General features: G+C 40.2%; 1 protein-coding gene across 7 annotated transcripts in view; it reads right to left on the minus strand.

Annotated features, from left to right (window-relative positions):
- LOC100358094 (phospholipid-transporting ATPase IB) overlaps positions 1-13,634 on the minus strand; it is a 167,132-nt gene that overhangs the window by 37,961 nt on the left and 115,537 nt on the right. For all 7 annotated transcript variants that reach the window (XM_070049180.1, XM_070049181.1, XM_070049177.1 and 4 more), the window contains exons 29-30: positions 11,668-11,742; positions 709-831 (exon numbers count right to left, since the gene is read on the minus strand). In XM_070049180.1, the coding sequence (XP_069905281.1) occupies positions 709-831; positions 11,668-11,742 (198 nt within the window). The remainder of the gene's footprint in view (positions 1-708; positions 832-11,667; positions 11,743-13,634) is intronic.

Below are 13,634 nucleotides of genomic sequence, written 5' to 3' on the forward strand. Positions count from 1 at the left end.
TACCACTTGCAATGCAGGAATCCTATATCACAATGCCAGTTTGAGTCACAGTTGCCCTGCTTTTCACCCAGCTCCCTGATAACGTACCCAGGAAAGCAGTGGGAGATGGCCCAAGTGCTTGGAGCCTGCTACCCATGCGGGAGACTCAGATGGAGTTCCTTACTTCTGTCTTTGGCCTTGCCCAGCTGTTGAGTCCATTTGGAGAATTAACCAATGGATGAAAGTTCTCTCCCTCCCACCTCTCCGTTTTTCTCTCTCCTCTGTCACTCTGCCTTTTAAATAAACAAAATCTTAACAGGGGCCAGTGCTATGGCTTATTGGGCTAAAGTCTGCCTGTGTCACCAGCATCCCATATGGGCACCAGTTCAAGTCTCAGCTGCTCTTCTTCTGATCCAGCTCTCCACTATGGCCTGGGAAAGCAGTAGAACACAGCCCATGTGCTTGGGCCCCTGCACCCACGTGGGAGACCAGGAAGAAGCTCCCAGCTCCTGGCTTCGGATAGGCTCAGCTCAGGCTTTTGTGGCCATCTGGGGAGTGAACCAGTGGATGCAAGACCTTTCTCTCTGTAACTCTACCTCTCAAATAAAGAAATAAAATCTTAAAAGACAAAAGAAGACAATTATTCCTAAAACATCAGAAAAGGAAGAGACCAAATATGCCTTTGGAATCAAGTTGAGGTGACAGACCTGCAACACAGTTTCTGTTTACCTTTGTGTTGAAAGTTTCTCCTGTCTGAGGAATTCTGTAGAGTTCTGGATACTTGATCAGGCTCTCCTCACTGCAACACCGTTCAAAGATTCCCAGAGTTAAAGGTGGTAATGATGTGAAAATCTACATGGAAAACAAGCATCTATTTTTAAAAAATAAAGCTTTGAGGCTGTCTCTGAGTTTGTACCACAGTACCAATGCCGATCTCCTTGCTCTGATAATGGATGGTGCCTCTCGAAGACAGCATGATGGGGGAGACTCAGAGCTCTCAATGACTTCTGCAACTCCTAGTTAACTATTTAAAAATAAGTTAATTACAAATGAGCTATAGGTGAGTCACATAAATTCATTCAGATCTACCAACTCATGATGATCTAATTTTCCTAACTGACCAACTCATTGTTCAATAGCTATAACTATATAAATGTTCCTTTGTGAGTATAATGGATATATTTTATTTTGCTGTGTTTGCAAGTATAAAATGAATGGATTGAGTGTCCAACTATGGAAGTAGTAGGTGTAAGACTGCCACTAATGTAGCAACATCATCTACTCCCCTCATAAGAATTCCTGTTTTAGAGCTTATTTACCTGCTGGTTTTAGTACACAGAAGGCACTCAATACTGATAAGTGAAAGTTTGACTAAATGAAACCAGTTCATAAGAATTCTTTATTCAGATTACTATCATTAGAAACAAAAAAAGAAACATATTCCATTCATTTGCTCTTTGAATATTTCTTAAACAACCGTTATGCTAGGAACCCTGTTAAATGAAAAAGATGTAATCCTTTAAAAAAAAAAATGTGAATCTTCTCAAGGAGGCAATCTGGTAAAAGCAGGCATAATATTTATGGGAAGAGGAAGGAAGGAAACCGGAGGAAAGTGGAGAGAAAAATGAGTGAAGGAGGGGCTGGCGTTTGCTTCCAATCCAGCCCACTGCTAAATGTGCCTGGGAAGCAGCAGGAGATGGCTGAAGTTCCTGGGCCCCTGACATCCATAGGGAGACACAGGTGGAGCTCCTGGCTACTGGCTTCAACTTGGCCCAGCCCTGGATGTTGTGGCATTTGGGAAGTGAACCAGTAGATGGAAGATATTCTCTCTCTCTCCCTCTCCCTCTCCCTCTCCCTCTCCCTCTCCTCTTTATCTTTCAGATAAAAGAATCTTCTAGACAAATAAGTGAAGAAGGGGAAAATTCAAGCAAGGACATAAAACTACAAGCTATGTTCACTGCTGTGTTTGACCATATGCTGCCACAAAACACTTCTTGGGGGGCTGGCGCTGTGGTGCAGTGGGTTAACGCCCTGGCCTGAAGTGCTGGCATTCCATATGGGCGCCGGTTCAAGACCTGGCTGTTCCACTTCCGATCCAGCTCTCTGCTATGGCCTGGGAAAGCAGTAGAAGATGGCCCAAGTGTAGGGCCCCTGCACCCACGTGGGAGACCCAGAAGAAGCTCCTGGCTCCTAGCCTCTGATCGGCACAGTTCTGGCCATTGCGGCCAGTTGGGGAGTGAACCATCAGATGGAATGGATGTTGTAACTGCTAGGCTCAATTACCACTCCTGTATGTTGCTGTGTATACACTGCTGGATTTGATTAGTTAAAAGCTTGCAGAGACTTTTGCACCTGCATGCAGGAGGAATACTGGGCTGTAGTTTTCTTTTGTTTTCCCTTTGGGTAAGGATGCATCATAAATAAATTGGGAGTGATTCTTCCTGCTCTTTTTTGGAAGACATTGAAATTTGTTAATAGTTATGGAAAAAAGATTCTGATAGGAAGGTTTTAAACAGAATTCAAAACTTTTAATAAATATGAGGTCTTTGAGTTCTTGGAAAATATTTTGTAATTTATGTCTTTTAAGGAATTTGTCCAATTCACCAAGGAGCTTACCAATTTCATCTAAGATATAAACTATATCATAAAAATGCTCATCATGATTTCTCACTATCTGTTGAATCTGTGGTGATGGCTTTTCTTTCATTCTTGATATTGTTCATTAGTTTCTTTTATGTATTTTGATTTATTTGATCAGTCTGGCTAGAGATTTAGCAACTACTGATCTTGTCTAAGAGTCATATTTTGTTTGACTGGTTTTCCTTATTGTGTCTCCACTTTATATTCATTCTCTATTTTATTTTTGCTCTGCTTGATTTGGGCTCCATCTACTCTTCTTTTCCAACCTTCTTTGGGATGATTCCTGAATAACTAATTTTAGGTGCTTATTTTCTTTCTTCCTTTTTTAAAAGATTTATTTATTTATTTGAAAGTCAGAGTTACAGAGAGAGCAGAGGAGAGGCAGAAAGAGAGAGAGACAGAGACAGAGACAGAGAAAAAGGTCTTCCATCCAATGGTTCACTCCCCATTTGGCTGCCAACAGCCAGAGCTGTGCTGGTCTGAGGCCAGGAGCCAGGAGCTTCTTCCAGGTCTCCCATACAGTTTCAGGGGCCCAAGGACTATGGCCATCTTCTACTGCTTTCCTAGGACATAGCAGAGAGCTGGATCGGAAGTAGAGCAGCCAGGACTCAAACTAGTGCCCATATGGGATGCTAGCACTACAGGCGGTGGTTTTACTTGCTACACCACAGCTTATTTTCTAATATAAGCATTGAAAGATATAAGCATTCCTCTACACACTGCTTTAGCTTCACCTCTTACAATTTGAAAAGCTGTTTTCAATTTTGATCTGTTCAAATATCTTATGACTTCTTCTGTGACTCATACTGTATTTATAAGTGTGTTCTTTGATTCTCAAATTCACAGGCATTTCATTAATATGATGCTGTTATTAATTTCTAGTTTAACCGCATTGTGGGCAGGGGACATGTTCTTATGATATTAATCCTTTTGGGTTTATTAAGACTTGTTTTATTGCCTAGCAAGCGACTACACATTTGAAAAATATGTATATTCTGCTGTTGTGGAGTTTTCTACAAATATTAATTTTGTCAAATTGGTTACAATATTGTTCAAATCTTCTATTTACTTAATGATTTTTAACCCATAATTTCTATCACTTAGGAGTGTTTAGGGGCCAGTGCTGTGGTGTAGTGGGTAAAGCTGCCATCTGCAGGGCCAGCATCCCATATGGGTGCTGGTTCAAGACCCGGCTGCTCCACTTTACGGCTCTCTGCTATGGCCTGGGAAAGCAGTAGAAGATGGCACAAGTCCTTGGGCCCCAGCACCCACGTGGGAGACCCGGAAGAAGCTCCTGGCTCCTGGCTTCAGATCGGCGCAGCTCCAGCTGTTGCAGCCAATCAGGGAGTGAACCAGTGGATGAAGACCTCTCTCTCTCTCTGCCTTTCCTTCTCTCTCTGTGTAACTCTGACTTTTAAATAAATAAATAAATCTTTAAAAAAGAGAGAGAGAGGAGTGTGGACTTATTAAATTTGCCATTTAATTATATCAGTTTCTTCTTTGTTTCTAATAATTATCTTATTAATGATTACAAATCTAGAATTATAATGTGTTGTGATAAACTAATCCCTTTATTATTAAGAAGTGTCTATCATTAACCACAGTTCTTGTTCTGAAGTCTGCTATTTCTGTAATTTATACAGCTACTTCTGCTTTCTTTGGGTTAGTGTGAATCTGGGAAATAGATTATTTTCTTTATTAAAAATTTGGAATGGGCCAGCGCCATGGCTCAATAGGCTAATCTTCCACCTGCAGCACCAGCACCCCAGGTTCCAGTCCCGGTTTGGGTGCCGGTTCTGTCCCTGTTGCTCCTCTTCTAGTCTAGCTCTCTGCTGTGGCCCGGGAAGGCAGTGGAGGATGGCCCAGGTGCTTGGGCCCTGCACCCGCATGGGAGACCAGGAGGAAGCACCTGGCTCCTGGCTTTGGCTCAGCACAGCACGCCGACCGTAGCAACCATTTGGGGGGTAAACCAAACGAAGGAAGACCTTTCTCTCTCTCTCTCTCTCTCTCACTGTCTAACTCTGCCTGTCAAATAAAAAAAATTTGGAATGTTCTATAAGTGTAACTACTGATTCTAATTATTTAGTTTATGTAGGATTTTCCTATGTTATAGTAAATTTTTGTTTTTGATAAATCAGTTTTCAAAATTTTTCAGAGTTTGATCTCTGTTTTAAAAATCTTACTCCTAAGTATTTCAGAAAATGCTCTTAGTATCTTCTTATGGTCTATATGTTCTATAAAAATAATTTTCTTCTGATTCCTAAAATTGGCTATGTGTGTTACTTTTTTCCATTAATGATTTTAGTAGTTTTTATTATGCTAATTTTTAAAAAATCTTTTTCCACCTTTTAAAATTTTTTTAAAGATTGATTTATTTGAAGGACAGTTACAGAGAGGCAGAGGCAGAGAAACGGAGAGAGAAAGAGGTCTTCCAGCCATACTGGTAACTCACCAAATGGCTGCAACAGTCAGAGCTGCACTGATCCCAAGCCAGGAGCCAGGAGCTTCTTCTGAGTTTCCCATGTGGGTGCTGGGGCCCAAGGACTTGGGTCATCCTCCACTGCTTTCCCAGGCCATAGCAGAGACCTGGACTGGAAGTGGAGGAGCTGGGACTTGAACTGGTGCTCATATGAGATGCTGGCACTGCAGGTGGTGGCTTTACCTGCTATGCCACGGCACCTGCCCTGTGTCTTTATTCTTTCAGGATGTCCCTTGTAGAAATCATGTAGTTGTGTCTTAATGTTTTTGATTCAACATGGCAATCTCTGCATTAATTGGAGTATTTAAATTGCTTATATTCAAGGTAATTCTAAATATATTTTGGCTTAAATCCAGCACATTATAATTTGTTTTCTATCTGTTGCATTTATTCTTAATTTTTACCTCACAAGCTGATTTTGTCCTTAATTATTTTTTAAAATTTTGTTAGTTTCTTAGCTATAATCTTTTATTTGTTTAGCTGTCCATTAAAATATATATACATATACATATATATCTCAAAATTCAAAACCTGTTGTACTTAATTCCATTCTTGTATTTAATATTGTTATATTTACCACGTATTTAAACTACATAACTAATAAGCCTTTTAATACATTATTAGTTTTCTTTTAAACAGCCTATTAATCTGTTTAATCTGTTAAAGAAACAATATAGAAATTTTGAAGACCTCTTATATTTGCCCATATAATGGACATTTCTGTTGTTCTTCATTTCTTTGGAGAGATACAGATTTCTTTCCAGATATATTTTTTCTCTTTCTTGAAGAACTTAATATTTATGTTATTACAAATCTAGTGATAAATTCTCCGTTTACTCAGTTTGAAGGTGTTTATATTTCCTTTTCATTTTCTAAAGACTTTTTCTAAGTATAGAATTCCAGTTAATCACTTTTTCCTTTCACAACTTTAAAGATATTCCATTGCCTGCTGACCTGTGTGATTTCTAATGAGAAGTCTGCTTTTGTTCTTTTTTGTTTTTTATTTGACAGGCAGAGTTAGACAGTGAGAGAGAGAGAGACAGAGAGAAAGGTCCTCCCTCCGTCGGTTCACCCCACAAACATCCGCCATGGCCAGCACTGCGCCGATCTGAAGCCAGGAGCCAGGTGCTTCCTCCTGGTCTCCCATGCAAGTGCAAGGCCCAAGCACCCAGGCAGTCCTCCACTGCCTTCCCGGGCCACAGCAGAGAGCTGGACTAGAAGAGGAGCAACGGGGACTAGAATCCAGCGCCCATATGCGATGCCGGCTCTGCAGGTAGAGGATTAACCAAGTGAGCCACAGTGCCAGCCACTGCTTTTGTTCTTAAATTTATCTTCTGTGTGTAATATTTGCTTTTTTTGTCTGGTTACTTTAAATATTATTCTCTTAGTCACCGATTTTCATAAATTTGATTATGAAGCACTTATATGTTTTTCTTTAACTGTATTCTTGAAATTTATTGTGATTTAAATCTTTGAATTCATAGTTTTTATCAAATTTATTAAATTTTACATTTTCAACCATTATTTCTTCATAACTTTCCTCCCTCTTTATTTTGAAGCTCTAAGTATATGAATATTACATTACTTGATGTTATCTTTTTTATACTCTCTGCTTCTCTATTTCTCTTTTTTTTTTAAGATTTTATTCATTTGTTTATTTGAGAGGTAGAGTTACAGAGAGAGGGAGACAGAGAAAGGTTTGCAACTGCTGGTTTACTTCCCAAATGGCCCCGATTGCCATAACTGGGCTGATCCAAAGCCAGAGGCCAGGAGCTTCTTCCAGGTCTCCCACACGGGTGCAGGGGTCCAAGCACTTGGGCCATCTTCTACTGCTTTCCCAGGCCATAGCAGAGAGCTGGATGGGAAGTGGAGCAGCCAGGACTCGAATCGGTGTCCATATGGGATACTGGCACTGCAGGCTCAGGCTTTAACCCACTGCGCCACAACGCTGGCACCTCTGCTTCTCTGTGTCATGTCTTCATAAGTATTGATTTCTTATCTGAAGTTTATAATCTAATTTTAAGCCCTCCAGAAGAATTTTCATATCAGACACTGTATTTTTCATCCCATGAAGTTCCATTCGGTTCTTTTCTGTATCTTTTCTCCCTGTTACAGACATGCTTCCCTTTCTTTCCTTGACCACGTTTGTAAGATTTACCATGGTGATTTCATCTTTGTCATTTCCAAATCTGGCCTTTATTGGCTCATTTGCCATCTAATTATTTGTCTTGCTTCTCTGTTTTTCAATAGGCCTGATTATATTCTATTGAATACTGAACACTGCACTTTTAGGTTCTTCATTTTGTCCTTTAATTACTGTTTGCCAGTGTTCTGATGTGCAGACAGGTAATCTGCAAATCAGTTGGATCTTTCTGAGGCCTGCTTTTAAGTACTGTACTGATAAGTCCAGAACAGTGACTATTATGGGACAAATTTGCCTTTCTCTTACAAGTGTGACCCATAAAAGGAATTTACCTAAGTTCCCGTGTGGTAAGTCCACCCACCGAGGCTGCTGGGAAAGCAAACTATTCCCAACCCTGAATGAGCTCAAGGACGTCTCAGCCTACTGCTTTCTGCTGCTTCTTTGCCCCGCTTCACCTTTGCTGACGCATGCACAGATCAGTCCACAGTCAACCTCTCTGTCTCCATCTCTGTCTGTCTCTCTTAAGCACCTTATTTTCTCATATCCAGCCTGGCAAATTCTATGTATCTTGGCTTGTTGAGCTCTGTGTCTTCAATTCCGTTAGACACTGGATATTCCTTTGGTTCTGGTTTTTCCCTCACTGTGGCCTGGAAACAGAGATCACAGCCTTGAACCATCAACCCAAAGTCAGGTGTCTAAAAACCACTGTTTTGCATTTTGTCTAATTTTTTTCTGGTAAGAGTGTAATTCTCATGGCAATGAGTCATACATGAGCAGAAATAATAAGTGACCCTTAGAAATAGTAAGACAATCTGTTTAAATGATCAAATTGAGGAGTCACTGTGCACTTACTCCCCATGCAGGATCTCTGTCCTTAATGTGCTGTACTATGCAAATTAACAGTAAAACTAGTATTCAAACAGTACTTTATACTTTGTGTGTCTGTGTGGGTGTAATCTGGAAATTTTTACTTAGTATATACTAAGTTGATCTTCTGTATATAAATATAATTAAAATGAATCTTTTTTGTTAAATATAATATTTCTATTTTTAACTTTTATTTAATGAATATAAATTTCCAAAGTACAGCTTATGGATTACAATGGCTTCACCCCCATAACGTCCCTCCCATCCGCAACCCTCCCTTTTCCCACTCCCTCTCCCCTTCCATTCACATCAAGATTCATATTTTTTTTGTTCTAGTACCACTGGTTGAACTCTGTAATTAACACACAATTATTCGTAGGTGTTTAAATTTTAACTGAAAAGTGATCCCTGTTAGGAATTTGGAAAACATTATGTTGAGTGAAATAAGCCAATCCCAAAGGGACAAATGCCATATGTTCTCCTTGATAGGTGACAACTAACTGAGCACCAAAAAGGAAACCTGTTAAAGTGAAATGAACACTATGAGAAACGGTGACTTGATCAGCCCTCACCCTGACTGTTGATGAGCAGCTTAATATGTTATCCCTCTTAGTATTTTTTCTTGTTTGTTCTACTTAATACTTTTGGTTGAATACTGTAATCAATACACAATTATTCTTAAGTGCTGAAACTTAACTGAAAAGTGATCGCTGTTAAATATAAGAGTGGGAATAAGAGAGGGAAGAGATGTGCAATTTGGGACATGCTCAAGCTGACTTACCTCAAATGGTAGAGTTAAAATGAATCTTAATGAAGGATGGGATGGTTTGTGAGTGGGAGGGTGTTTATGGAGGGAAAAACCACTATAATCCAAAAGTTGTACTTTCGAAATTCATATTTATTAAATAAAAATTTGCTAAAAAGAAATAATTTAGAAAAATGTTCTGAATACCAAAAAAGTAGAGAATAGTATATAATAAAACCCCACATATGCATCACTCAGGATGAAGAAAATTTTTAAAAAATTATCAAATTTGATTAAAAAAAATCTTGAGGTAGGCATTTGGCCTAATGGTTAAGATGATCACATCTCTTATCAGGGTGCCTGGCTTCCTGCTAATGCATGCACTGGGCAACAGTGGTGATGGCTCAACTACACGGGTAGCTGCCATGCACATGGGAGACCTAGTTTGAGCTTCTGGCTCCTGGCTTCAGACCTCCAGCTTCTGGGGGCATTTGGGAAGTAGACCAGTAGATGGGAGTGCTCTCTCTCTCTCTCTCTCTCCCTCTTTCTCTCTCGCTCTCTCTCTCTCTCTCACACACACACACACACACACAAACACACAACACACACACACACAATTTCCCGTGACTATTTGAAATGCCGTGAGTCTCATATACATGTAATGGTATGAGATTTATTAAAGCCAGTGGCTATTTAAGTATAAGTCATCTTATTTCATCCTATATAGGTCCATATTTTTAAGTTTCCCTAGAGCAGCCCAATTTACTACATGCAAAAAAAAAAAAAACCCATTATGTGTATTTTTCTTTATTTAAATAGTAAGATTCCATTGATCAATGTCTGTGGCTGATGCATTGACAATGATTTTTCCTACATGGAAGAATTTCTGCCACTCCCCACCTCAGTTTCCTAGGAAACACTGGAGGAAAGTGACTGGTACTGTCCCCTGTGAGCAGGAGCCTGGCAGAGAAAACTACACAGCGCAGCTCCCTGCTGCAATGCTCTGGCCAGCACTGCAGTCAGCAGCACGCAGCCCCTGTGCTGCTCCTAGCACCTGACATCTTAGCAGAATGGGGCATTTAACAGTTTCTAGCTAGTGACTTCTGCCTGTGCTGTATGTTCCATAATTGAAGCTCCTAGAAGACAGAATTTTAGGGATTAGGGCACCATATACATACTCTATTGTGATTGTGATAAAGCACAGAAAAGTCATGTCACACTGGCTGGAAACCTAATTTTTATGCAAAGTTTATCTTTCAATATTTAGAGTGAAACAACACTGCAACAGAAATGAAAAGAAACAAGTGAAAAGGTAATATGGCTAGTAAGCCATTTAGCTTTGCTTTTAAATTGACAACTAGTTTTTGAATTCAGAGTGAATCAATTAATGATACAGGGTTGTTTATTTTTAGAAAAGTCCTTAAAATGGAAGGTAGTAATTACTATAGAAATTGAGATAAACATTCATTGCTAAGTACAGACACAAAGTGATTTATTTCTACAGAAGAAAAATTTTAACCAGGAAGTGTAAAAGGATATAGAATTATTATACAAACAAACACACGCACACATGCACATGCACACATGACAAATCTAAATTATGTGTGCTATGTGGAAAGAATTTAGGTAGAGTTCAGTAATTCTCACGTGGCTCAAAAGCACAAAAACATGACATAGGCACATAGTAAAGAGATTACAGTTATATTATCAAAATACATGGAATATGCTCATGGGCTTTTTAGCCTGATCTGAATGCCCTAAGGGCTCATTCTGAGGCCAGAATACTGTTTAGGACATCTGCCATTCAATGAGTCTGCTGTGTATCCCGCTTCCCATGTCGGATCGTTCTCTCCTTTTTAATTCTATGAGTTAGTATTAGCAGACACTAGTCTTGTTTATGTGATCCCTTTGATTCTTAATCCTATCATTATGATCAATTATGAACTGAAACTGATCACTTTGACTAGTGAGATGCATGGAAAGTCAAGACACTGTAGCCAAAAAAAAAAAAAAAAAAAGACCTAAATGAAAGATCTCTGTGAGTGAGATCCCAGTGGAAAGAAGAGGCCATCAAAGAAGGAGGTACCTTTCTCTGAAGGGAGGAGAGAACTTTCACTTTGACTTTGGCCTTGTCCAAATAAGACCCGAGTTGGTGAACTCAAAAGGCATCCATAGCCTTGGCAACTCATGACAAGAGCCTAGGGTGATTACTGATGCCATTAACAAGAGTGTCAATTTGTTAAGTCAACAACAGGAGTCACTGTGCACTTACTCCCCATGTAGGATCTCTGTCCTTAATGTGTTGTACTATGTGAATTAATGGTATAACTAGAACTCAAACAGTACTTTACACTATGTTTCTGTGTGGGTGCAAACTGCTGAAATCTTTACTTAGTATATACTAAATTGATCTTCTGTATATAAAGATAATTGAAAATGAATCTTGATGTGAATGGGATGGGAGAGGGAGTGGGAGATGGGATGGTTGCAAGTGGAATGGAGGTTATGGGGGAAAAGCCAGTGTAATCCAAAAGCATTACTTTGGAAATTTATACTTATTAAATAAAAGTTAAAAAAGGAAAAAAAAAACAAAATACATGGAATACGCAATGTACTGACTCTAGAATGATCTGCTATGATTGAAACTGCATGTGAAGAGTTTGAGCTACTGTGTGATTTGGTGCAGCAACAAAGCCTGTTTGTGCTGCCTGCTAAATGCACGGATGGTTGAATTAGAAACACTTCCCACAAATAAACAGTGAAGGAATGTCCCTAAATTCTTTGTGCTATCAGATGGAGACGGAGCAGGCTTACCACATTATACAAGCTGATGCACCAGCGTTCGAATATAATCTGCCCAGAAAATCCATTGGCAAAGGAGAACCAGAGCTGAAAAGAAAAGAAAGCCAGACGAGGTGTTTAATCAGTGCTGACCTAGATGTGTCTACATGCTAAAAAGAAATGGCACAATGGTCAGAACTTCTGGAGAAAAAGTATTAAGTCACATTCCTGTATACTAGCAATGAGTGCCTGGACACTGAAATTGAGAACACAAGCCACTGGAGCAGGCACTGTGGTGCCGCGATTTGTTCTGCTGCCGCGATACCTGCATCTCATACCAGAGTGTCAGGGATGGAATCCCATATCTGCTCCCAATCCAGCTTCTTGCTAATGTGCCTGGGAGGCAGCAGATGATAGCCTAAGTACCTGGGTTCACAGCACCTATAGACCTAGAGTTCCTAGCTCCTGGCTTCAACCTGCCAAGCCCTGGCTGTTGCAGGTATTTGGGATAAACCAGCAGATAAAAGATCTCTCTCCTCGCCCCTCCCTCTTCCCATCGCTTTGCCTTTCAAACAAATAAATAAATAAACATTAAAAAACCATAAAAGCCGGCGCCGCAGCTCACTAGGCTAATCCTCCGCCTAGCGGCGCCGGCACACCGGGTTCTAGTCCCGGTCGGGGCGCCGGATTCTGTCCCGGTTGCCCCTCTTCCAGGCCAGCCCTCTGCTGTGGCCAGGGAGTGCAGTGGAGGATGGCCCAGGTGCTTGGGCCCTGCACCCCATGGGAGACCAGGAAAAGCACCTGGCTCCTGGCTCCTGCCATCGGATCAGCGCGGTGCGCCGGCCGCAGCGCGCTGGTCGCGGCGGCCATTGGAGGGTGAACCAACGGCAAAGGAAGACCTTTCTCTCTGTCTCTCTCTCTCTCACTGTCCACTCTGCCTGTCAAAAAAAAAAAAAAAAAAAAAAAAAAAACCATAAAAACACAAAGCCATTTACAATTGCTCTGAAGAAAGTAAAATACTTAGGTGTAATCTAACAACGCATGTACGAGATCTGAATGCTGCAAAGTACAAATTAAGGAAGAGTTAACTTATGTATCTTATGTTCACCAATTGGAAAACTCTCCATAGTAAAGATATCAAAGATTCCCAAATTGATCGATGGGTTTGATTCAATTCCTATCAAAATGCAAAAGAGTTTTCTTTTGTAGACATAGATATGCATGTTTTAAAATTTATATGAAAAGGTAAAAGATGTAGAATTTATGAGAACAATTTTGAAAAAAAATGGGAAGAATAAGTTTACCTGATATTAGGGCTGACTACCTAGCTACAGTAAACAAGGCAGTATGATATTTACAGAGATATGTGCACTGGTCAATGGACAATATTAGAAAACCCACAGGTATACAGACATATGCTCAACTGAGTTTTCTAAATTTTTCTAAGAAACATGTAACAAAATTTACCATCTTCCTTTAAAAAGAGGTGATTTAATTTACTTATTTGGGAAGCAAAGCGACCAAGGGAGAGGGAGGGACAGACAGGAAGAACTTCCATCTGCTTTTTCACTCGTCAAATGGCCAAAACAGCCTGGGTCACGTCAGGCAGAAGACAAGAGACAGGAACTCCATCCAGATCTCCTATATGGGCGGCAGGGGCCTGAGTTCTGGGACCATCTTCCTCTGCCTTCCTAGGTGCATTAACAGGAAGCAGGACTGGAGGCAGAGGAGCCAGGACTTCTGATACGGGATGCCAGTGTCCCGCACAGCAGCTTAACCTGCTGCGCCATTACACAAGTTCAAAATTTACTATCTTAGCCAATTTTAAGTGTACAGTTATGTAGTATTAAGTGTACTCACATTGTTATACAATCAATCTCTAGAATCTTTTCATTTCATAAAAATCAAACTCTATACTCTTTAAACAGTAACTTCCCCACCCCATGTCCTTCAACCTGCAGCCCCTGGGAACCAAAGTTCTACTCATTCTACTATCTGTC

The sequence above is a fragment of the Oryctolagus cuniculus genome, chromosome 9 (assembly GCF_964237555.1).
Source record: "Oryctolagus cuniculus chromosome 9, mOryCun1.1, whole genome shotgun sequence".
In the NCBI taxonomy this organism is placed as follows: domain Eukaryota; kingdom Metazoa; phylum Chordata; class Mammalia; order Lagomorpha; family Leporidae; genus Oryctolagus; species Oryctolagus cuniculus.